The sequence below is a fragment of the Falco peregrinus genome, chromosome 5, assembly GCF_023634155.1.
Source record: "Falco peregrinus isolate bFalPer1 chromosome 5, bFalPer1.pri, whole genome shotgun sequence".
In the NCBI taxonomy this organism is placed as follows: domain Eukaryota; kingdom Metazoa; phylum Chordata; class Aves; order Falconiformes; family Falconidae; genus Falco; species Falco peregrinus.
This window is the reverse complement of record NC_073725.1, coordinates 3,213,014-3,239,240: the sequence shown is the minus strand read 5'-3', so window position 1 is coordinate 3,239,240 and position 26,227 is coordinate 3,213,014. Positions and strand designations below refer to the sequence as shown.

The following is a 26,227-nucleotide window of genomic DNA, read 5'->3' as shown; positions in this document are numbered from 1 at the left end:
GACAAAATCCATCCTTGTTCTTTCCACATATCTTGAGCCAAGCTTTTTCTTCACGAAGTTCCTATACATATAAAAAACTATGCACTAAACACCCAAAACGTTTCCTGATAAAGGCTTCAAGTGTGCACTGTTCTTGGACTTGAGCAGCTGAGTGATGGGCTAACAGTTGCTTCATCAAAGAACTTGTCAGGGAAGTGAACTGAAGGCAAGAAGGGGAGGCAGGTGGTGAAATGAGAGAAGACTATCATTCTCATTTCTCATTTCTCTGTGGGATAGGAGCCACGCAACAAAACAGAAAGTTCTGAATGAAAAGGACCTCTTCAGTAACTGAATGCAAGAAGTCATTATAACACAGGCAATGCTGTCATGTCAAGTCAGGGCAGCTGGGCAAAATAAAAATCCAGGACACAAAACCTGCATTCTCAGGAGGCATGTAAATGGGTAAAAGCTGTGACTGTGGGATCAGAAGATCACTTGGGATCAGAAGATTAAAACAGTACAACTGGAAAACAGCTGGGAGAAGATCGCTAAGTATCCACAACTGAATCTTTCTTGGTATCACAGAATTTTAAAGAAGGGAGATCTGAAAAATTGTCATCTTGTGGGGCTAGCTACCAGCCCCAATACTATAATGAGAACTAACATTGAGAAATAAACTGTTAGCTATTAACAGCATAGCCTACTACATTTCCATTTATTAATGAGCACTCCCCTCAGGGTACCTATACGTAATCTAAAAGGAATCGCAAGCACAGCTCACCAAACACGCTGCGACTCACGTCTCGCCACACTACCTCTCCAGAAACTCTTCGCCAGCAGAACAGGCGGGGAAGGACACAGTCACTGATTTCAAATTCTGGTTGATCACTCACTTTTATGTTATTTGCTTGGGAAAAACCCAAGTTTTCTCCACGCTGACACATACAAGCTGCGCCCCCCCCCTCCCCCCCCCCCCCACTTGCCCCGAAAGACGAAAAACAAGGATGGATTTTGTCACAGCACTCTCAAAAAAACCCCTCAGGTTTCATACCTGACAGCGTACGTTGTTCTGTCCAGACGGAGTGCCCCCAGTATGACCATTCTCTGAAGAGTTTCTTTTGTTTATCCATTCCTGGGGAAGCTTTTCCTTTTCTGGACATTCTCAGTCCACCCATTTCTTCCACCTCTTGGTAGATCTTTCAATATATTTGTCTAACCCCCTGAATGCATCCACAACTGCCATGGCCTGGAAGCACACCAAAGACACACAGATGAGGTACCTTCGTGTGAAGACAGAAATGGGAAGACAAATACTTTTGGGGGTACGTAAAAAAACCCCATAGCTTAAACAATTACAAGGGACTTAGGACTTACTTTAGAATATTAAATTACATATATATAGACACACACATATAAAAATGCTGATAAAAGTTTACTTACTGTCTGCTCACTGTTAAACATCAAGATACAACAAACTGGAAACCTTGTATGGGACATTTATTCTAGTAAGGAGTGGTACGAAAATGAAAACTGTATTTCTAAGGGACTGGACAAATTATGGTAAAACAGAATTGCCTCACAAGGCACAGTACATGATGTCTAAGGAAAAATACACTCAAAAAGGTAAAGACAGCTCCTCTTTGAAAGCATCATTAATTCTACTAAAACTTAGGGTTGAATGTATGATTTTATCTGAAATTGTCTAGTTGTAGCATGCCTCCAGAAATAACATCAAAAAAGATTTAGAACTGAAAAGCAATTTTCCCAGTCTAGCCTAATGGCACTCCATGACCGAGCAGTTAAGAAGTCAACAGGACTCTTGTAAGTGTGTTCAACTCTGAATTGAAGAAGGAAATCCAATTCAAGGAGTTCCATCTCTTTACTTCTCAGAAGAATCCTGACAGCACACCAAATTGAAAAAGGTCATCAGACTTGCTTTAGAGCCACTTCTGCCTTAAAGTATTCACCGCTCCAAGTATTACTGCGTAGGGAGCTCAAAGCAACAAGAATTCCTACGACTGTATTTTTTTTTACTTCTAAGAATTTACATCTTGTTTTAAAAATATTTCAAAATATCTGAAATCTACTGCAAGTGGAATTATATTCTTTGATATTATTCACTAAAGGGTGTGACAGATTTTTTCAAAACCAGTCCTACCCACAGCAAGAACTGAACTTTCCTTTACCTGTTAAAAAAGACACCACGAAAACCAAATGCAACCCGTCAGTCGAAACTTTCTGCACAAAATAACTGCATTTTTCTATATACATAACATATATATTTTTAATATATATTACATATTTAGGTATTGAAAGATAAATTCACCCAGATTTTAAGATGAACTAACAAGAGCAGTTATTTTTCTTGAGCTTGTGGGAACATAAACAAATGTAACAATGTTAGCCTTGCACACTGAAGTTAACCTTAGATAAACTTGACCACAAATTACTTTACACTAATTCCTCCAAAAAAGTACAGATTTCTGAACTCCATCTAATTAACTCTATGTACCCTTTTAATGCCTAAGAAGATACAGAGAAGAACCAACAGTGCGTAGCTGTTTCCACCGCCATTCTAAACCCCCTTCAGACTGCAAGCTGTCACAAAGCTTTGGGAAATTTGCAGATCCTGAGTGGCTTCTCTCTGGGGTTTTTTTTGGGGTGCTGTTTTACACTCAACCAGTTCTGGCACATGAGCTGTATGTATGCTGAAGAAAACTCCTCAGGTTCAACAAGGGGGTTTTCTAGTTCTTTTATCACTTTAACCACATACAGTGGGAAAAAGAGACACCCTTGCCATGATACCATATATTCTCTCTCCTTTCTGATATAAATATGTTTCTCTTGCTGTATTAAAAGCCCTCTCTTTCCACCTAAAAATGTATCTAATAAACCAGAATTTTATTGTGGCTTTTACTCTGCTCTCTATCTGTTCTGTAATTATGATTGAATTTATTTTTAATTGCCATACAGATTGCCATTCTTCATGATCCATCCCAGCACCACTGCTACAAAAAAGATAAAAGTTAAGCAACACAGTGCTACAAACCTAGGTGATATGAATAAATCCATTGGCACCATGATGCAGAGACAACATCACTCGTTTTCATTCTTCCCTTTTTTCCTCCTTTCTCTTCCAGACATTTCTGTCTGCTATTTATACCCATTTATACACTGTGTAGAGTGATTTCTTTTTTCCTCTTCCTCCTCAAATCAGATTCCTCAATTTATAATTTTTTCCCTTCTTCCCAAATTGTTGGTGTCTAGTTTAATTCCTGCTTCTGTTACGGACCAGCCCTACAATACAACCTAAAGAGCTTGCTCTTCAGGGCAAAATCTGCCACCCAGAACAACTGAGCCCCGACTCTTTCTGGGGCATGCAGACACTAAAATTAAAAGGAAAAATTAGATCCTGAATGTGATATGGATATGTATTATTTCCTGAATTCTTACTTTACACACCACATAAATTTGAACCCTAATTATTCAACCAGAAGCAGCTAAGTCACGCTATTTATCCTCAGTGTAGCTTCACAAAGTCATTGCAACATTTTAAATGAAAAGAATTACATAAAAGCGTCTCTGGAATTTCTGCAATTATTATTGATACTGAAGCATCAGTCACACCATGTAAGAAACCGTACGGCCACAAGGTAACTAGATGACTTGTTTGGGCAGAGGCATCTAGTGAAGAAATAGCAAGTCCAGTAAATATCAGCATCACTGAGGTCAGAATTTTTCCTCACCTGAAAAGCTGTTTGGGCCAATAAAATGAGCTTATCCTTTTCAAAAGGTCCTTGGCTTGTGAAAAGAAAGGTTGAATATGTGACAGGTTGAAACAACACTATATATCCCTCGATTTTTCAGCCTGCTTAATTGCTTTGTGGAAGACTGTGCTGAAGGACTGAAAATAAGTACAATTATCTGAATTCTGCTTTTTTGCTTTTCTACTCATAAGATAAATGGTTTCTGACTGCAGGCTTCTAAGAAGAGCTGGCCTAAGCAATCTAAAAGCATTTCTGCCAAGCCAAAGAGGCTTTTGAGGAAACTTTCAGCAAATGGCAGCACTATTCTGCTTCCTCATTTAACTCAGCAGGTAGAACCTCTCACTTAAGCAAGCTGATCATTTTGTAGAGGGTGATCTCCCTTCCACACAGCGTTAGATCATGTGGTAAATTTGCCACAATTGTGTTTATACGGAACCCCCAAAACTCTTTCCACCTGACCCTGTGGGATGGCTTAACACAAGGACAGTAAACTTTGCATGCACAGTCAGAAAATGCCGTCAGAATGGAGACAGCCCACAAAGAGACCTGTGGGAATGTGCCGTTAGGGACCAGCAGGAGATGACACGGTGTCCTCCCTTCTCAGACACACAGCCCTGCGTATGTAAACATCTGCTACGCCAGTAACTAATACATCAGGCATCGCTGCTGCAGGCAGAATTCTGCTCATTGCACTTTGAAACCAAATCAGCAAGACACGTTTTTACCTTCTATGAAATCTGGTAGACGGGGTTGAAGCCGCCCAGACTGTTACCAATGAAATAAGAATGGACACCCTTACGGCCGTTGGTCTGTAATGCTCTCTTGTCATATTAATCTGAGCTTAATTTTCTTTGGCTTCAGCTATCTATAGGATGACAGTTGTCTCATTTATTTTTTTTATATGCCTAGATAATCCAACACAGTTACCAAAACATTCCTGTCCATACAAAAAAGAACATGGAAACAGCCTAAAAAACTGACTTTACTTCAGACAGTAGCAAATATCCAAGGTAAGCAAGCTTCTTATCACAGACAAACGTTAGGGAATGACTGACCTCTGCAGCAATATGCCTGTTCACCTGTGAAAACACAGCAATTATATATGAATACATTTATTCGTATTGCATGCTGATACTTCTTTTATGTGTACTAACTCAAGCACCTGAGTCAAAAGGAAAAAAAATGAGTATGTGACAACTACACACCGTAGATACAAAACTGTGAATATGTGGGTGGACAGCCCTTGCTGGGCAGACAGGAATTTGACTATTCCTAGCTCATAGAAATGTTTTGCTAAAAATAATATAATAATACAAATTTTCCAGGTTTTAAGCTGTAAAAAAATAGTTCAAATATTATTACCTTGTGCTGTATTTCTGCTGCAGTTGGCTTCGCGGATTCCAGTTCCTCTGCAAGTTCACTGTCATCTAAGAAACTGCCCTGGGCAGCTGGCAGGCTGAGCAGCATCATCCTCCAGCTGCCTGAGCTCAGCCGTGAAACGGTTCTGCTGCTTGGCCAGGACTGACTAGCAGAGGGAATGAAAAATCTGTATTTAACAATCACGGCAAGAAATAGTTTTATAACATTTGTGAGCTGTACTTTCTGTTTAATTACATCAGTTGATTTAATTTAATTTCTGAATGAGAAAGTTTATCTTCTGTCCCAGTACACTAGAATTAAGGTTCTGGGACACCCAAAGCGAGGTCAAGGTGACCAGGGACCAGAACTTTCTCTCTCTCCCAGCCTCCTTTCTCCTCAGACTACACAAAAGGACTTGGGATCTTGCCAGAGATGGCAAGTGGTAATCTACATGGCAGCTGAGAAAAGCAACAATAACACAAGGCTGGAGACCCCCACGTTGGCAGTAAGCAGTGTGGGAAAGCATGGTCATCATCTGCTCTGCCGGACTGACCTTCTGACGGTGAAAGAGCTTGACTAGCCTTACGGGGGGCTCTCCACCAGAATCTGACCCTCGGACCAGAACACCCGAGGTGATACAGACGTAAGCATACGGCCCCACATGGAACAATGTGCAGATGCAGAGGAAAATGGCCAGCTGTTCTCAGATCATGTTCCCAAGTTCTTCAAGGGGTAATTAAACTCTCTGACCCAGTTTGCCCTTGCACGAAGCAGCACTACCTCAAAGAGTTGTAGCAGATCTTTGCGGACGAAGTTAGTAAATTACATGAGATAACTGAAAAGACACACTGGAGAAATAGGAAGTATTCTTATTATTCATTTCACACCCCTAAGTATTTTTTCATTTTTTAGCTCATAGATCACAGTCTACTCAAAGTCTTTTCTATAACACCTATAAAAGCATTTCCCTTATATGCTACTATACATTGGTACGACCGCAGCAGCCACGGAACTGCAACTTTGCAGGAATAAATTATGATTAATTACCCAAATGCTCCAGGTCCTAACAGCGCCATCGTATCCTCTTATGGACTGGCACGAAATTTTATTCACACTTATTGGCTCAAGATCACCGAAGCACAAAGCACTGCAGAGGGCTTTAGTCCTGCACTGTAAATTAAATGTAATGCACAGAGCAAACTAAGCAGTACGGAGAAGCGTGGGAATGAGATCACAATAAATTTAACTTCTAGCAGAGCTTTAGGTCAAGTCCAGCCCTCTGGGAGCACAGATTTGAGCAAATCAGAAGTACTTTCTAGACTTTGCAGAATCTTTCTATTTTATGGGTTACTAACAAACATTGTATGGCAGATTCAAACAGATATATTAATGCTAGCCTTAAATCTCAGAAGGGGCAACGTACAGATCTAATGATAGTCTTTACCTTACGTTTTTCTACATTTGGCCTTTCAGCACTAATAACCTCAGCCAACAGCTGGTCCTCCAGCTCATCCCTGGTGACAGGGAAATTAATGAGGGTGGTCTGAGTCTGCAGTTCTGGCTTGAAGTGAGGGTTAGCCAGTTTAGTGTGAAGGATGACATGGAAATTCTTGTTGAATTCACATTCTTTGTCTTCAATCTTAATATATATGGGAAGGAATAAAATGCACAAGAATAGAGATCTCACTGAATTAAAAAAACATAAATACCTTAGATTGCAGAAGATGGGTACTGCATGATCTTGGCAGCATACAAAATGGATACAAACCAAAGTCTAGGTGCCTGCAGCTTAAGAAATAAAATGAGGATGATTGAACACACCAAAATTATATAAAGAATACACAGACCATTTCTTAATTGGCATAGTTTAATTTGCACATAGAGCAGACACCGGTAGGTTATTCACTGCTGTATTGAACGGGTAAATGTCTATCTTCGATACTTACCACAAACTTAGGAAAGTTTTCAAATAACCCTTAATGAGATAACTGTTAGTTCTTACAATAATTTCCTTAAATATAGCTCGCTTTTCCATCTTTTGAAAATAGCTTAGCAGTAAATCCTAAAAAATAAGCAGATGCGTATATTTATAACAAACTAATAGTGACCAAAGGAAAGAGAATGGCTGGTGAGTGAAATAATAAAAATAATTTTTTAAGGCAACCTACTGAATGTTCTGTTCCAAATAAATTGTTTACTGGGTGAAATAATATTTCACACTAGGTTTAAGTATAGGTATAAGATCCCTTACTTAAGAGGTGTCATTTCCTGACCCCTTGTCTTCAACAATTGGTGCCAGCCTGTCCCATACAACAACACTACTAAAGCTAAAGTACATTCTGGAGTCCAGCAGTGAGGCAACATTAAGTTCACCTTCTTACTTCTATGGCACAGCACCAAAAAAAATTGAAAGACTGCTTATAGACTACAGTGTGTGCTGTGCATCTGGTCTGGTGTGAGCAGGTGCCACAACTTTGTGGCACAGTGAGCAGTATGACAATCTTCAGCTATCACCTGCTACACCAAGCACAAGTACGGTATTTTCTGTACAGCAATGGCTTTGAATGTTCTCTGCCAAGAAAGGAGATCCAAACATTAGCAACAAAATTCTGTTTAAAAAAGGTCAGTAGAACATTTATAGAATAGAACATAGGCAGACACAAACCCTTTTCGCAAAATTCAAATTGACATTTGTTGAGTCAAATCAATTTCAAAGTGATTGCAACAATACAGGTACGAAACACTTAAGATGCAATTCATGAAAGTCACATCAGAACATGAATAAAACAAGTATTTTCTGTACAAATTTTAACATTGCTTTCTTTCTAGGATATAGGGCTTTCCAGAGTCAGGATCAACATATTATTGTTGTTGTAAGTCTCTCTACAGTGTAAGTATTAGTATTTTGCTATCTTGGGAATCAGATACAGGAGATCAGGGCACCTAGATTTCCTTCTTCGTTTTGCTGTCAGGATATTATGCTTTGTGTGATTATATCATGCTTTTTTGTATTTATCCTGTACCTTTGAAAGCAATGCATTGTCCCCTCCCTGGAGGAAACTGCAAGTAACTGAGCTTGCAATCAGAGCAAGGTTTATGGTTTACAGTTGGACTTGATGATCTTAAGGGTCTTTTCCAATCTAAATAATTCTATGACTATATATTTCAGCTCTTGACATCTTTTCCTGCTTCTGACATCTCCTTAGCCAGAGGACACAGGCTAAATGAAATGGTGTGTTGAAAGCACTTCTGCATTTCACCAAGGAACAGGAAGAAAAGACAGTCACTTATATACTACAAGTGAATTCCTAAAAATAACCTAGTATGTCTAGTGCTAGGAAACCCATGACTCTATAAAACTCAACATCAGACATGTATGCTGTATACTACTGTCGTGCAAACTACCAGAGATGAGTTTTCCTGGGTTATGCTTGTATAATAGTGAAATAATTTAGCCATACAGTCATGTCCTTCAGATAATATAACCTTTCTCAGGTGAACACGAATTCACCTTCCAGTTCTGCAACATGGATTTCAATTCTGATACTTTGGTGTCTCTACAACCTTAAAAACTGGCCACAGCTGGAGGGAACAAAAAAAAGTAGAGCGTGACACAGAGCAATTTTGCTTTCCTTTCAATACACACACGGAGACAAGAGACAAGCAGATACCTGACAAAAGATGACTTTTTCAGTTTGCTTTGTCAGTTGGAAAAACCTTTGCTAAGGGAGACACTGTATTTCAGAAGGTCTATGTGGTGATACAAGCTTCAGAGTTCTGGATTCAAGCACTTACTTTATGGATTCTCAATTCACAGGAGCAATAAATTACCAATTTCTGTGATTATCATCTATGAAAGGCAAAAACTACATAATGACTCAGTGGGTTTTATTACTGCAGCTGTTCTAGGTTTTCTGTTAATTACAGATCTGGGAAAAATAAATGTTTTGTTATTGCTCTCATACGGTTCAAGGAGTATAAGCAGCAACGATAAACACAGAGATAGGGAAACCCAGCAGAATTGCTTCATTTTTTCAATGAAATGTAGCTGTTTAGAGGTTAATTCTGGATTTTGAAGAAATGTAGCAGATATAGGCATTATTTATGGAGTCCATGATAGAAGGTATATACAAAAAAATGGTCACAAAGAAATTACTGAAGTTCTAATTTTGGTAATTTTCCATTCATAATCTCCAATTCCACCAGCAGAAGTAGATAGAACAGACTGACTTAATGCACCATTCTACCCAGTAACAGAGCATCCTTCATGTGAGCTTCAGCTCCCTGTTATTTAAGAACATGCAAAGTAAATTAAAGAGAGATTGTCCTCTACTAGTTTTTTTCTGTCAAAACTCTTGTAGATCTTGAAATAAAGCAGATTACGGGATTTAAAAGGGATTTGCAACGCATTTTAAAAATCCTGTATACATTTTGAGGAATTACTGATTTTATCAGTAGCAAATACAAAACCAAATAAATTTCAGAAGTTAACATGAGCACTAAACTCTCTGCTATGAGAAGTACAGGAATACTGCAACATCTGGTCTGATTGTCAAATTTTGAGTTACCAGCATCAAGACTTGCTTTTCCCTTGCGTATGTGCTGCCTCAGGAAACAATGCCTAGGTCCTTCAAAGACCTGATCTCATAAAGACAAAAAAATATCTTGAGTATAGGAACATGAGTTCATGTCATGAAATGGCTCAAGAATTTATGCAAAACCTTTTCTTAGCAGATACTTTTATGCAACTCAAAATTAAAAAGAGTACCTTTCAGGACAGGTGTTCTCCAAAACACGCCATGACTCTAAACAGCAGAAAGCAAACCATTCTTATAGCTAATGTTTTGGATCAGCTCAGCAAGAATGAAAAGAAGTGATAAATTCTTGGACAAGAAAGGAAAGGGAAACAATATTTTTCAGTGTGAAGGAAGAGGGATAAACACATTTTCCGACAGAGCCTTCTTTCAGTTCCTGCTGCTTTAAATTAAAAGCTTCTGGAACCGACTTGCAAACTCCAACAAGTAATGTAGAGAATGAAGTTGAATAAATCAGGTGAAAACAAGTGCAGAATGGAGCTGTTACTAGGCAATCTCAGTAGGCAAACTGTGCAAGTTGGTCAAACTAGTTCAGTGGGAAAAGCACTGCCTTAAGTTGCACAGCTGGTGAGATGTTCAAGGCAAGGAATGCTTCTCCCTGTGAAGAAACCAAGTGAATTGTCTTGCTGTTTCATGAATAATAGTCATGCCTCATAAGAATGGAAACTCGTTCATACAAGCTACATTTGCACATAAATCAAATTTCAAGACATCTTAAAAAATCTTGTAATAACCTAATACTGCAACTGAAGAGACATGACTACCACTTTGTGAACGTGCAAAGGATTTGAGCAGGTGTAATAGCTCACATAAATGCAAATAGGGGCCTTATGAACAAGGAATTTATTCCTCTATCTTCTCTGCTATGAGTGAAAAAGACATTGATCTATTACAGTTTATGCTCATATCCAGTGATGTCTGAAACAGTGGTGCTGGGGAGACAGCACAGGAAACACACAGATAAAACGTAAATACTAAAGCCTATCCATACCAAACCTACTCAATGGCCTCCTGCCTCTTAAAGAAAGCAAGGGCCAAAACCCAACACCATATAGATTCGGCAGCTGTTTACTTTCATGCCTTGATTTACATGCTCCAGAAAATTTAAGTATGTGCATTTTGAATCATTTTTGCATACATTGCTGATAAGCTGCACCCAAATTTTACATACTTTTTTTGTGTGCCTTTCATGTTTACATAAAGCTACGTACTACAACTGGTATTTTTTGGAAGTTGTTTTACTCTCTTTTGTCTTTTCTCCTTTCTCTTAAAGCAAATATTCTAAAATTAATTCAATAAAAATCTTTTAAACCCATTTGGAACATGAGTTCACAGTCTAAATTGTATTAAGACCCATTGAGCAGGTTTGCAGCTCCAAAATTGAAATTAAAAAAATATCCAAACTTGAACATCTAGAAATTATTAGGCTTCCAAATATATACTAAGGCACTTTAGCAAGAAGTCTAATTTTCAGAGATAACACCTGTAATTCATCCTATAATCACCCACATTTTGAGGAAAATATAAATTCATACATATGTTTGAAGTCCTCTTAAGCTGAGAATTTCTTTTGCAGGCTTCATTCAGAAACAATGCCAGAGAAGCTGGTGTTACAGAACACTCAACACAAGAACAATCTTGGTAAACAAGGAAGGGGAGAGATACTTTTATGAAGCTGCTTCACAGATCAGCAAGTTCTCTAACACGCAGGCTAGTGAATTTGCTTTGGAAGGAGTACAAGTTGATAAATCTCCCTTGCTATGCTTTCTGTCGATTGATATGATAAGATATATTTTACTTAAAATTAGGATTGTCTGAAGCTCAGTGGATTTAATTATTTGTAATTATCCAGTTGTTGTCAGTATGTGGCCATTTTATGACAGTGGTATCTACTGTGTGGGTCAGGTTCAACTGTATATCTTTTCAAACACAGAATTAATGTACTATTGATGAAACCATTACTAGAACCAAATTAAAGTCTGGCCTGATGTATTGGTCCGCAGGGTGCTGTCAGACATGAAAGGAGTAATTAGTATTCATTACTTCATACTCTGCAACATTCCAATTATTAATGAACTTCAACTGCTGGACTGCACCATATCTATCACAAATACCTTTCTAGTCTTTCTTTATTAGGGAAAAAAAATTCAAGTGCCTGACACAACTACTAAAATAAACAAATAACAGAAATTGAGCCAGAATGAGGAAAACTCCGATTATTTGGTAATAAGGGGGTATATATATTATATGTGCTCCACAAAGCAGACCTGCCACATCTTCAATGAGCCACAAAATGCTAGGTCATGTAACACTGCTCAAAACATTCACCAGAAGAACCTACATTTGAGTATCTCTATATATCTGTGTTTGTGTCTGCGTGTACAGCTCTGTTGTGCTACATGAAAACCTTTGCTAAGTAAACACAAAACTGTATTGCTGTGACCCTTGTCCTTTCCAACCCAACTTCCTTCTGTTGTTTTACATCCCTCTGTCTCATGCCTTAAAGACTTGATAGCCCATGCAATTTCTGATCTCTCTTGCAGACCAGTATAATTCTAATTTTCAGTAGTTTCTTACTACAGGTTCTAAAAAGCAAGCTACATGGTCTTACTCTGAAATACTTCAAGCACCGCTACAGATACACGTAACAAAGAGGAATCTTTTCAAGATCTCATGATACAGGGCAAGAATGCATCTTCTAGGAGCTTTGTGTATGCAAGGAGATTTGAGCTGTTGTGTATTGCTTCGATTTACTGTGCAGGCACCAATGCCTGAAATATCGAAGGAGAGAAAGCTTGGGTCCAAAACTAGATACCATTTGTCCGAATCTAGATACTATTTGTCCAAAATAGATACCACATCTGTTCAAAACTAGATACCATTTTTATTTAACCTTTCTTTCATACTTTCTCTTTTAACAATCTGAAACTGTGCAAGCACTCTAAACACTCTTTGAGTAACACTGAGACCCATCCAGAAATGCTTCAGGGATATATCTGACTTTTTGTCAGAATAAACATAATATTCTTCCACATGAAACATCTAGGTTGTTGATCTGTTGTTTGAAAACTTAACTGGAAGACAGGAACAATTCCAGGCTTAAAAATTAATCCACATTTGAGCAGAGACAATAACATGGCATATCAGTTCATCAGATGAAACATTTAATGAGGTTTACTGAGTTTAGTCTCATGCAGCTACAAATCAACATTATTCCTTAGGCTGACGGCTGCACTGGAGACTCAACAATCACATTGGAAGTTTTTATGAAAAGCGATGGAAGACATTACAGACTGAAATTCTCTTGCACCAAGAACAATCTCCTTTACTTTTGCTACTATCATGCTGAAAATGTGTAGCTAAAGGTATCTTAATTAGATCTTGGGAAATATTCTTTATTGTATTTTCAAAAATTGACGACAATTTTTCAAAATCTAGGGAAAAAGGGGGCATGGTAATGAAAGATGAGATTCACAGACATCCCCCCAAAAAAAGGTCAGAACATAAGGCTACCCTCCCTTGCCCCATCTACCACTCCTGTCGCTGCAGTGTCAGAAGAGGGAAAACACATTAACTGGTGTTACCCAATTTGAATTTGACTCTCCCACTGAAACGCCCACCAGCTGCTGACCTCTGGGGTGGCGCTCCCCTGGCTGTCAGAGCTGTAGCCCTTTCATCAGGAGGGAGAGGTCAGAACAGTCCCAATACTTGGGTATTTGCAGCACTCACATGAGAAATGGGGCATGTGGGTTTTGGTGCTAGAAGACTAGGTTTCTGGGTGAAAATGAAGAGACAGTAACACCATTGCTCCATCTACCTCAATGGATTTGTGAACACTATCAGCTGGACTGGTTTGATGCATGGGACATCGGCCACGATACCGAGGCAGAGTCTCCATTTCTGGCTTGCTTATTTGTGCCCTGTCTTCTATCATATCAGTTTTTCCTCATTAGCCTTTTGTTTTCCTTTTCTCTTTTTAAACCAGTTCATTGATTTTTTTCATGGGGAAACTCTGTATTGGTAAATCCAAACCTAGCTTGTCATTTCCAATGCTTCTTTCCCTTTTTCTATAGATGTCTAACATGGAAACAAAATATTTTATTTTCTTTTGAGCCAAATTATAATATATGCTCCTTCTTGTTTTGTTCCTTTTTTGAAGCTAAAAAAGTAAAGACTTTCACTTTGGGTTGAGAAACTCACATGCATGCCTACACTGTATATCAAGTCAAATTTGCAAATCGAGAATATAGTTTTATCATCTAATCAGATGCATATACTAACATTTTAATATCCACTCATCACCAGATTTTAGCCATTACATTTTAAAAAGAAATAAATATCTTCATGAAAGGTTATGAATAGTAAGCAAAATATGGCAATCAAAGCAATATAGATCCAGTTGTCATGGAAAAATTCTGCTTACTCAAGAACACTTACTTTTCCTTTTTAACTGTATGTCTTCCAAGCAGGAGAACGAGTACCGGATCAATAGATTCACCGATGTTTTCAATTAGTAGAGTCTCTCCACAGGCCAAAGCTCCTTCAGTGGTCTTCACAAAAGTTAACATGAAAAATAAAAATAAAAAAAACCTCTCAAATATTGGATAAGTGTTGGTAACAGAAATATTTCTTTTATATAACAGATTTTGAGAAGTTTTTCTAAGCATGGTTCAACCATGCAAAACTGTTCACAAAGAATTTCCCAGTGGTTAAATAGCTTGACAGTTTTGTGTTCAACATCTTTCTACCTATGCTCTGGCTAGTCCTCATATTAAACAAAAAATACATTGTTTAAGAAAATATGAGGATATAGCACCACATTGAAGACACTGGAATTGACACAGACAATTTGGGGGAGCACCTATCTTTTCCAGTTTTTTTTATTTTTTTAATGTTATGGTTTTGTGTTACAGCTTTTGGTATATCCTGATCTAAACGATAAACGCTTTCTTAAAGGGTTTAGAACCTGAATGACTTGGGAGAACTCTGTCTCAACAGACACTGAAAAGAAATTTGATAATAGTGGAAGGATCAGTAAGCAGACAACATCGTTTCACACAGAAGGGTGCTACAGGGTATGAACAAAAAAAAAAATCACGATTATTTGTGAGTATTGGAAAAAGAATTAAAAAAAAAATCAGGGCAGGTGAAGGAAAAGATCTCATTCAGAGGAGCAGACAGGTTAAATGATTAACACTTATTTTAAAAATGAGGTATTACTGTGACCGTTTACTGTTCTGTGTTATAGCTGGAATTCAGTAAAATCAAGTCAGATAGCCCTTTGAAACCGTAATATCCTACCTAGTTGTCTCCCTAAATCAAAGAAAATGAGGTGAGATACAAAGAGATCAATTACAAGTGCTATGAACTTACATATAATTCAGTAACAGCAATGAGAATTAAAGGTATGTTTACCAGGAAAGGACCTGATTTTGCCTTGAGTGCCGTACGCTGGATTGAATCCTTCCCTCTGCAAGGTGCATGTGCTGTGTCCTGCTGACTAAACTGCACAGTATACTAAAGTCACATTGTCAGGCTTTGCACCTCAAGTGATTTGCCCCTCACAAGAAGTGCACCTCAACTTCCACTTTATTTCCTCCTCAGCACTTGAAAACAGCATAAAAAAGGTCCCCTTTAAAGCACCATTTTAAATAGAAAATGATGCTATGGTAAATAAGCAGCAGCGTTGTAATATTTCAAGTCTTCAAGTAAGTGCAGTCCGGTAAAAAACAATCCCTTACAAAAATTAGGGGAACTTGAGGGCAGTAAACGTGAAAGCCAATTCTTCAGCATGCACAAACCCTTTCTGTCCTAGACGTACGACTTTAATGTCAGGTCCATATTTATTCTTTATCCATTTAATTCCCTGTTCCTGGGGATCTATCATCAGAGGCCAGCACTCACAGTTTGTTAGAATAGTGGCATTTTCTGTTGACACCCTATCACCGGGCAGTCCCTCGTTACCCCATGCCGCAATCATAGCATCATCCGTCAACGTGGCAAGCGGGTCCAGGCCCCCCATCACAGGAATAGGAACCTTTGAATCAGAGTGGAATATAATCATCCAGCAAGGTTATTAAGTAGCAAGACATGACGCAGTGCAACGCGCAAGGTAAGTGAGCTGGTAGAAATTAAGGCTTTCTAGGCAGAAAAGTAAGGAGGATCCCTGTGGAGTTTCAGATGCAAAAGAATGTACTAGGAAATATGATGAGAAGCAGTTTATCATATTTATAACAGATTTAAAAGAAAAAGTGTTTTCATTTAAGATGTTTACTTCATAAAAATATTTATTGTTCAATAAAGTTAAAACCCCCGCCATATATTACAAATTTCAGTGTATACGGACTCTGATATTGCAAATTCAATGCTCATGCATGCTCTTGAGCAGGTATTTCTGGAACACAAATCAGTATTTATCCACACAAAAATTATAAAACCAGGATTCCCGTGGTATCTTCTTAATAAAGTTGTGCGTTAACAAGCTCAAGAGCCAGAGAAGGGAACCAGCGCCAGGGGCAGAGGCAGCTTTGGAGCCCCCCACGTGGCCCCAGCGGTGGCAATGCCCTTTGTGAGCGCTCGTTTGCTAAGAACGAAGCTGCAACCTCCGCGTACACTAGAGCAGCCATCAGACAGCCCCGTTTGCTGGGTACCAACTTGTCAGAGGCATTTACAAGGAGATGAAAGCAAAAAGAAACGGAACATCTGAAGTCTGTGCTTAGCAGATGGGTATGGCCAGGATGGGAAATGCCTAATGCAACACAACAGAGTAAGAGTGAATAACTAGGTTATTTTTGGGGAAAAAAAACAACCAACAGTGGCTAGTGAAAGCATAAAAAATCTATACTGGATGCCTGGAATTATTTTTTTCCTTACTAAAGCAAAGGGCAAACCCCCACCAATTCATTCAAGATGTTTTCCCAGGCTTCCTTATTTGTGATTTCTGGCTTGAATTCTAAGCCCATAAATTAAAGGAAAGCATGGCATCGTCAGTATTTACCCTGAACCATCTTCTACCTCATTCAGAAGTATTTTAAAAACTCTTCCAACAAAATTTTCCCCTTCCCTAGATACGTACAGTGCTTCATGCTGGCTCGTAGACTGGAGATTCTTTTAAAAGTGCACACTGAAATAAAAAAGCATGTAAATCTGGTGGTTATTTATAAAGAAAAGCATTACATATATTTACACTGAGCCAAATTTGCACAATTATTACTATTTATAAGAATGGCCCCATACCTTTAGTGCAGTTTCTGTGGCACAATATCACAGTTACCATATTCATACAAAATATATACCACTTTAAAATTCTCTAACCCCCTGAATCTAATCACAGAGCCTAAAATAAATCTAACTTTTTAAGAACTTGCTGAAAATACAAGCACAAAAGGATCAACAGGCACACGCTCCCCACTGCAAGCATGCAATGTATTTATCTTCTGTGTGTAACACGTTTAAATAGACCACAAGACTGAAAATACGATTTATTTTATCTCTGGACTGTAAGGCAAGCAATATAACCATTTCCATAAGTTGAAATACTTCCTCATGGAAAACACTAGCACTGGGGTATTATCAGGTTTTCTAATAAAAGTTTTCACACAATGCAAGAAAAATATTTTGATATACAGATACAGCTATTGTCCTCATATCTGTACAGAGCTGATACTTTACGGCACAGAACTACTTGTTCTTCTATAGAGGACTATTAATAAACCATCTCTTTTTAACACCACTCACCAAATGCATTTCTCTCCTCTTTTCTGTTCTTCCCCAGCTGCAGCAAAAATGTCAAAACCGAAACGAGGTATTTCATCTCATTGCTGTCCAGTGAAAGCATCTTAAAAAGTAAAAAGTTACAGTATGGATTATTTTTATTCATAAAAGTGTTCAACCCACTTCAGAGGATTCTTAAAAGAGCTAGGAATGACATTTATTTCCAGGGTCCCACTATTGAAAACAAACATATTGGGATAATGTTTTTACCTGTCAGCATTAGGCTGCAAGGTAGAAGGCGGTTTTTGAGAAAGAACTTTAACTGCAGACAATTTTTTGGTGGAAAAGGACAGGGAGATGTTCCAGGCAAAACAAAGCTACAGACAAATTAGTGATGGTTAAACTCTCACAGAAAGCAAGTGTCTACAAGAAGATGCCCTGGCAGTTCTGAGTGCTTGGAAAGCTTGGATTTGGCTGTAACTTCTCCAGAGTGTCCTCAGGCAACTCAGCTTGCACACCGTGCCTTAGCTTTGTGATGTAAACTGAAGTAAGAGCTCCACACACCACGTATTTCAGAGAATAAACGACATTAATTGTGATATAATGCTGTGATTTGTGGCACATGAGAAATAGGAAACAATTAGGAGGAAGTGAGGAGCATTTGCAGCAGTATATATATATATAATATAGACATATATATATATGTATACAGGAAAACAAATATATATATGTATACAGGAAAAGTGCAACAAGCCACTTTTAAATATAGATCTGTACTTCAAATTTTTGAAAGAAAAACTTTAACAAACCAGACTCTTCCGTGGAGACCCCCATTTTGTACAGTAAATTTTAACTTTTGTGACTTTAGAAAAGGAATCCAGAAATGTTTCATCACTTCCTGGCAATACTGTTTGGCGAAGGGTCCAAAGACACAACTGCTGCTGTTAATCAGACATTACTGCATAAAGTTTTCTTCTGTGCTTTGAAGTTTCCAATGAACTGGCTCCAACACATGTTTTCAGACTGCAAAGCAAAATCAGAAAATATTCTCTCCTGAAAAACTTGGAAGTGACAGAACGTTTAACCTTCCCACTAAAACCCAGAAGCACACAGAAGTACAACAGGAAAGGTACGCTGCCAGCCAGAGACACACTTCCTACGACTGCAAGGCTGGAAACAACCCATACTTTATGGAGGTGATTTGAAGCCTTTGAAACTGAAAAAACAGAACAGAGCTTTTCATGAAGCTTTTTGATTTTTTTCAGTAATTGGTGCTTTTGCCTAGATGGCAGGCACACGGCAATACTGGCAGCATCTGGCATCCTACTGCCAGGTACAGTATGGTACCACTGCTCTGAGCACAGTGCAGTCATTTCCAGCAAGACTGAGAAAAGGCAAGGAAACAAGAAAATTAAAAGAAAAAAAACGAAGAAAGAAGAAAAAACTGGTTTAATCTCAACAGAGATGTGATGTCTACTTTTTTCCTCACACTTTTTCCCAAGAGGTAAGGCAGAAGAGTTGCAGGTTTTTTTCTCGTCTGGTTTGTTTTACCTACTAGCCACAGAAGTTTTACTCAGTTAAGAGCTGTAATGATTTGGAATTTTGACAAGAGGAAAGACAAGGGTGGTCAAATACACAGTCACCCAGAGAGGCTGTGCAGTTTCCACCCTGGGAGATATTCATAATCTGACTAGTCATGGCCCTGGGCAATCTGGTCTAACAAACACCGTTTGAGCAGTGCGGGTGGATTAGATAATCTCAGAAGGTTCCTTCCAGCTTCAATGATTCTATCAAAGTTTAACTCTAGAAATTGTTTTATTCATATTCTCCACCCCCCACCCCCACGAGAGATCCAATTTCGGGAATCCCTTGTGCACTTTGCAGAGTTAATCTTAACCACGCTTACCCTGAGATATCATCAGGAATTGTCTCAGTTATTGATGATTTCATATTAGTAGCTCTATGGAAAGCTGTTGTTTTATTCCAGTTACGTTTTAAAGACAGCCTACCATCTATTTAAAATGTTGAAATGGTGACTAAAGAATTTCAGAGAAATGAGAGTACCTTCTTTAAAGAAAATTAATGTTTAAGACGTGGATCAAATCATCATCTCTTTTTCAATCAGAATTTATGACATGGTATAAACCCCAAACTGGCAGTGTTTGGCACATTATACTTTGATTTGTTCCGTGAATACAATTCCCAGCAAAGGAATGAATGTATGCACGAATGTATGCTCAAATAGTTTCAGTGTGGAAAGGAAGGTAAAAATTGATCAACCATTAGAGTCATCTTCAAAGTGATGAAATTCTAGATGTAAAATTGAAATAGACTGTCATAACCTTTCTTCCTTGTTTGTACTGTTTGAAATAAGATAAAATAAAAGTTTCGCAGTTTGTCACTTGCATCAGGAAAACCTCAGGAAATCATTCTCCAGTGAGCAGAGGGACTGAAACAAAGAAAGGGCCAGCATGAAAGAAGGACACTGCTGAACAACTTATAAGAACCATCCTTTACCTGCTGTCCATACAGACATTTATTTTCCAGAGTAATGACAGTAAACAAAACATATTTTTCCAGTCCCTTACAAATTGTAATCAAAATCAATGAAAATCACTGAATAGACAGTATCTTCCATGCTACAAATAATTTAATGTAAAATGCTCGCATCTTGTGGGTGCTAGCTGCTTAAAAGAGCAGTCTTAGATTTGCTCAGTCCTGAAAACCTTAAAAATGTATAAAATCAATCTCAAATAACAACCCTCATTTTAAAAATAAATTTCTATATGTGTAAAAAAATAACAAAATAACTGTTAAATTTTATTTAGTTTTTTCCATGATTGTTTGTGTAGAAAAACTCCAAAAAATATTTACTGAAATAGTTAAACATCATATCCTGCAAAGACAGACACAGAATTCTGCAGTAAAAGAAGACTCAAACTCTTTTGTTATAAAATAGGAATAAAAAATATCCAGTAAGAAAATGGAATTATCTTTAACCAAAGTACCATGCTTTAAAAAGTTAGCATTTAAATGTTTCACAGTGTAAATGCAGGAACTCAGCATGCAGAGTCCCCCTAAACCTCAGTTGCATTCATAAGAGATGCCCGGGAAATGACAAGTAAAGGACTATTCCTGTCGAAAGCTCTAACAGCAATATTTGTAATGTAGCAGTTTTCTTTTGAAGTATTTTAGACATTCATTTTTGCCTACAGAAGTCATTGGATTCTTCTTTAAACCATTAACTGAAGGCAACAAGACAATAAATCCATTAATTTACAAGAGGGCTTTTTGATTTATCCATTCTCTCTTGTTGTCACTGCCTGGTAAGTCATAAACAATAAAGAGCACCCACCTCATTCTCCAAAATAGCTTTGAAATTTGAAGATTTACTAAACATAGAATGATTGTCTATTTAAATCTTCCGTAATTTTACCATACCACCCAAGCACCATAAATCACTAGTGACATTGGCTAACAAGGGTTTAAGAGTTGGAACATGCAGTGTAATAAATTTCCAGACAGTTAAAAATCGCTATAATTTTATTCTAATGCATTATAGATTGCCTGTAATGTCATCCTGGCCGGGGTGACCCATTTCTAATTTTGAACAGCTGTTCAGCTCGGGAGTTAGTTAATGATTAAATATAAATTGCCTGATTTATTAGTCTGAATGGTTGAGCTTCCAGGTCAATGCTATATAGACAAAATCATCAGTCTTGATGCTTTTCAGAAGTTAACTGTCTCCTGTTCTAGCAAAAAAGAATTTATTCTCAGAGGAAAAGACTTGACGTTCTCAATTAATCCTTTTAAATATTTTCCTCCTTAACTTACACAATAAGATCACTAATAAAAACCCAAATCTCAGAGAAAAACTTCTTTTAACTTTGTATAAACTATGAACCATCAGATCCAAGACCTGGAGACTACCCATGGGCAAAGGCCGTTGGCTTCCACAGAGCTTCCAAAGGCTTTGGGGGTCCGCAGGGTCAGACCAACAGTGACCGTCTCAGGTGTCTTGGGGCAAACAAAACTTTTCATATGCAGATAGTAACACGGACTTCACTGTTTTTTCTACTGAAGGAAAGATTACTTACATATTTTACATTTCTATACATATTAATTTCAGAATCGGGTATCAAAACCAGTTCTGTTTTAATTGCACAGGGGTTTTCGATTAGTTCTATACTCTTACAATAATTTTCTTCCAAACTGTTTTAAACTTGATTGTCAGCCTTTGCTGAGATTTGCAGAACCAAAAGTATTCAGTCTCTGATTTTCGAAAGCAAAGTCACAGGGACTTTTTGAAATCCAACTTGAAATATTTATTCAGACTGCCTTGGGAACTTACGTAGTAGTGTAAATATTCTTTGTACTTTTTATTTCTTGTTATTTACACTTATTTGTCAAAAAGGAATGGTAAAATTCTAGATGATAAATTGAGACAGCATGATTTCTGTAAAGACCTAGGAGAGACTGCATAGCAACACTGTGGCTTACTTGAATGGTTACTGACTGTTAAATAGGCATGTGTTAGCTTTAATGATGTTTGTCTGCTAATAAAGCTAATAACCACACTGAAATATATATAATTTTAACATAAATACATTTTATTCTTATTTAAAAATTAATAGTTTCTGCAAAAGGAAAAAGCCAAAAGCAAACAGTAAATCTCTGATTGGTGCCTTCCACTTATTTGCAATCTAAAGTGCAAAGAGGGCAGATGCAGGGTGACTCCATCCTGACCTAGAGGATTATTCAGTCTTTCTGCTCATTAACTGGAGGCCGCCCAGGCTGTCACAATGTGTTCACAGTTATGTATAAATGTAGTGACTCAGTTACTAAGACTTCTCTCTAGCCATCATGCCAAACTCAGTCGCTCAGCAATACACGTTTATTTAGGAAAAGCAATTGTGGTGCAGCACGTTTTACTTCTCAGGATTGTATTATGGGTTTATTTATGGTTTGGAGTTGTTTTTTCTTTTTTTCATTTAAATGATTTCTAATAAGGGTCATCTTGTCGCCTGTCACCCCCAGCCTTTCCCCCCCCCACAATCCTCAAGTATTTAAGTTTAACCTCATGCTCAACAAAACATTTCAAATGTTTCAAAACTCATACTAGGATGAAAATATAGGCAAAATCTTCTTACCTCAAGCCCCTTGACCAGCCTGATGGGCAGCTCAATAGTTTTGTTCGTTTGGTTCACACCATCTTGACATCAGACTCCCTTTGCGACTGCTTTCTCAAGTGAAGCTGCGGGCTTACGCAGATTGCTACACAGGACCTATTCAGAAAAGGGATGGTTAAATATTATAGCTTAAGATTTGCTGGGTTGTTTTGTGTTTTGGCGGGGTTTTTTGTTTGTTGGTTTTTTTTAAAATTTATTTTATTTTAAATAATGTATTTTAATGACAATAAATGTAGACAGTGCATTTAAGTCTGAAAGATAAAAACCTTAGAGGAAGGGGTTTTTTCACTCTGTGCTCTTTCTACAGCTCCTGGCACAACATAAGTACGCTAACTAACAACAATTTGGAACAAAACCATTATTAGAATCCCTTACCAAATATCCAGTTAAATGGTGGAGATCAGGTGCTTGGAGATAATAATAGGAGGAGAAATTTTTCTGCTTGATGACAATGGTCTGTATTGCAATGGCCAGACCTGGAGGTCCCAGATAAAAGTATGAGATTCTTCTGCTAGGTTCAGTTACAGACATTCTAGGACACCCACTGTAACTATGTCCTATGCATTATGGAGCATTTAAAATTGTAACAGAGGAAAAAAAATGCAAGAATAGAATTATTGTTTTAATTTTGTATGTGAGCCTGGTGGCATAAGAAGATCCGGCAATTTGCTGTTGGGCAGACAGGATGGTTTCACTAGAGGCAGAAAACAAGCAGATCTCCTGCATGCTGATCCACACCTTCCCCAAAGATCTGTAACCACACTTTTACGCACTCTGCTCAAAAGGCAGTAACATGCCTTCTCTCTGCTTTTTTTTTTCTGCTTTTTTGACTCAGTAGTAGCCACTGCCCACCCCCAGTGAACCTCTCAAAATTCCCTCTTAGATTGCTCAGACCTGTTATTTTTGTCAGTCACCATCACTCCTACCATATAACTGGTAATTCGCTGAGCTGCAGCATTTTCTCCAGATTCTCTTTACTGGGCAGCTAAAATGACATGGCATTTTTAGATAAAATAATGTAAAATTGGTTTTGTTAGTGCTTTCTTAACTAAAACAGCCAAAAGACACTTGAATGAGGAGTTACCTTATTATTGTTGTTGAAGATATAACAACCTTTCTGAAAAAGTCTAAGAAATACAGTAATAATCAGTCAAGAATAGTTAGTCAACAAAATGGGGAAGGAGGAGAATTTACAAGTTTCTTCTGGTTTTAAAAATAAAAACTCCAAACTACTGCATCTGCTCATCAAAAAGAACCAAAAAGAGGAAAACCACCCACAATGTGTTTATCTCAGTTTTCCCTTTCATCAGGTAAACACTTTGATTTTTTCCTACTCTATCAGAAAAAAAGAGAATCCTCTCCAGCTCAGCAAACTAAGAAGAACTAATGAAAAGAAAGGTGTAAAAGAGTCAGATTGTGGAGTGATTAAAGCTAAGATATTAACACCTTGAAAAGTACTATTTTTACAAATAGTCAGGTGGGGCAAAAATTGAATACAAGAACAGAGCTTGAAAGGCCATTTTGAAAAAAAAAAAAAAAAGAGAAGACAAGGCAAGACAACAGAGGCTGCAGCAGGCAAATTGCCTAAAACTATTTTGTTTCTCTGAGAGTGACTACAGAACTAAAAAGTGAGTTCCACTCTAGAGTAAAACTTCCCTATTTACCGGAATAGTTTACCAGAAGATCTACAACAGGAGAAAAGAATGCATACCTCCACAAAAGCTTGGTGGTTTTGCAGGATCAAAGAATTAGATCTCATCTGCCAAGTTTAGTGCCTGAATTGGTAGTGTGCAAACTGGAAATTTAAAAATAACATATAAATTGAAAATAAGAAATGAATTGGCAAAGGGGGAAAGATAAAATGACAACTTAGAGCTCAATAAAGAAGGCTGGCAGCCAATCCACTTTTTAATGGGGATGGATCTTAAATTAAGAGATGATAAGGACTTCTGTTAAATAAAGGCATCTCACAGATATGGGCTATAAGAAAAATTTCATTGGTCTAACATGCAAGGCATAAAAAGAACGAACACAAAGTTCTACGCTTTTTTTTTTTGAGACTTATTTCCAGACATCTGCAGTTTGCCTGCATGATAACACAGATCTGACTGTAGTTCAAATACACTCATCCATCAAAGGCTCAGGTAGTAAAGATGGCAAGAATACTCTTCTGCAGTGAGACAAACAGTAAGGAATGCCCCAACATCTCTGTGGGGAGCTTTTTGGTACATAATAATCTCCTTTATCAGAGCACTTCCTAACTCATGACTTTTGAACAGGAAAATTGTCGCTACAAAACACGCCATTCCCTTTTGTCATTCTTTCATGGGATGTAACATAAATAAAGTATAAGTCTAGCAACAGCAGGATTACATATTGCATTTTATACCCCAGTACTCTAAATTCTATGGAATAAATGACATGTTTTAAAAACCCTTGTTACTGAGAAAGTTAGTGCCAGGGAGCTAAGCTCTACAAACCACAGCAGAGAGCCATTACCCCCCATAGCAAGCCTGATGGACTGTGCTCTTGTATAATCCTTTCCAGGCGCAGAGTGTATTTTCACTGTATCTAAGTACTCTCATATGTTAATAAATGATAAATAATACAAATTGCACCGTATATGCCAAAAAGACGAACTTGGCCCAACTTTTTAGCATTAACACTAATAAACAGTCTGCCTTTCCTTTTTTTTTTTTTTTCATATTATGGGCATACTTACTGTAATATATATACATGTGAATGTAAAGTCATAATTTTCACAAATAATTTTAGCAGACAGTCTCTTGAAGGATGAAAATCTGATTTGATTTTACTCAAAATATTTAAAATAAAAGATTTTCTTGCAAAGAAACAATCCTTTTTTCTGTTTCCTAATCTGCTCTTCTTTCCATTTACTGTTAATATATAGCAACTCTTTTACTGCATTGATAAATGTATATGTTCATACATTAAAACTTTAACACATAAGAAAGAGTCAGCAGGCATCACCATCCAGAGTTGTTTTTTATGATCTTTAAAACATTGTAAATGTTTAAAATTACATACCATGTTAGTAGTAGTACAAGCCCATGTATATTTTATCTGAAAAAAAATACTGTGACAATATTAATTACAATATTTCCCATAGAATCATAGAACCATTTAGGTTGGAAAAGACCTTTAAGATCATCAGGTCCAGCCAGGTCCAACCATCAACCCAGGACTACCAAGTCCATCACTAAACCATGTCGCTAAGCACCGCACCTACACATTTTCTGAACAACCCCCAGGGATGGTGATTCTACCCACTCCCTGAGCAGCCTGTTCCAGTGCTTGACCACCCTTTGGGTGAACAATTTTTTCCTGATGTCTAATCTAAATCTCCCTGGTGCAACCTGAGGCCATTTCCTCTTGTTCTATGGCTTGTTACTTGGGAGAGGAGACTGACCTACAGCCTCCTTGCAGGCAGTTGTAGAGAGCAGTAAGGTCTCCCCGAGCCTCCTTTTCTCCAGGCTGAACAGCCCCAGTTCCCCCAGCTGCTCCTCAGAAGGCTTGTGCTCCAGACCCTTCCCCAGCTTTGCTGCCTTTTTTCTAGACACGCTCCAGCACCTCAGCGTCCCTCTTGCAGTGAGGGGCCCAAACT

At 37.9% G+C, this 26,227-nt stretch overlaps 1 protein-coding gene across 1 annotated transcript in view; it reads right to left on the bottom strand.

The window, feature by feature from the left end:
* Positions 1 to 26,227, bottom strand: part of DNAH11 (dynein axonemal heavy chain 11) — a 135,066-nt gene that overhangs the window by 20,985 nt on the left and 87,854 nt on the right. Inside the window, 16 exon segments of the mRNA XM_055803629.1 lie at positions 11 to 61; positions 1,031 to 1,098; positions 1,100 to 1,227; positions 1,755 to 1,876; positions 3,727 to 3,826; positions 3,829 to 3,883; positions 4,472 to 4,530; positions 4,533 to 4,611; positions 5,109 to 5,211; positions 5,213 to 5,271; positions 6,550 to 6,754; positions 14,138 to 14,250; positions 15,492 to 15,737; positions 18,255 to 18,340; positions 18,343 to 18,436; positions 22,564 to 22,698. Coding sequence (XP_055659604.1) covers positions 11 to 61; positions 1,031 to 1,098; positions 1,100 to 1,227; positions 1,755 to 1,876; positions 3,727 to 3,826; positions 3,829 to 3,883; positions 4,472 to 4,530; positions 4,533 to 4,611; positions 5,109 to 5,211; positions 5,213 to 5,271; positions 6,550 to 6,754; positions 14,138 to 14,250; positions 15,492 to 15,737; positions 18,255 to 18,340; positions 18,343 to 18,436; positions 22,564 to 22,698 — 1,703 coding nt within the window.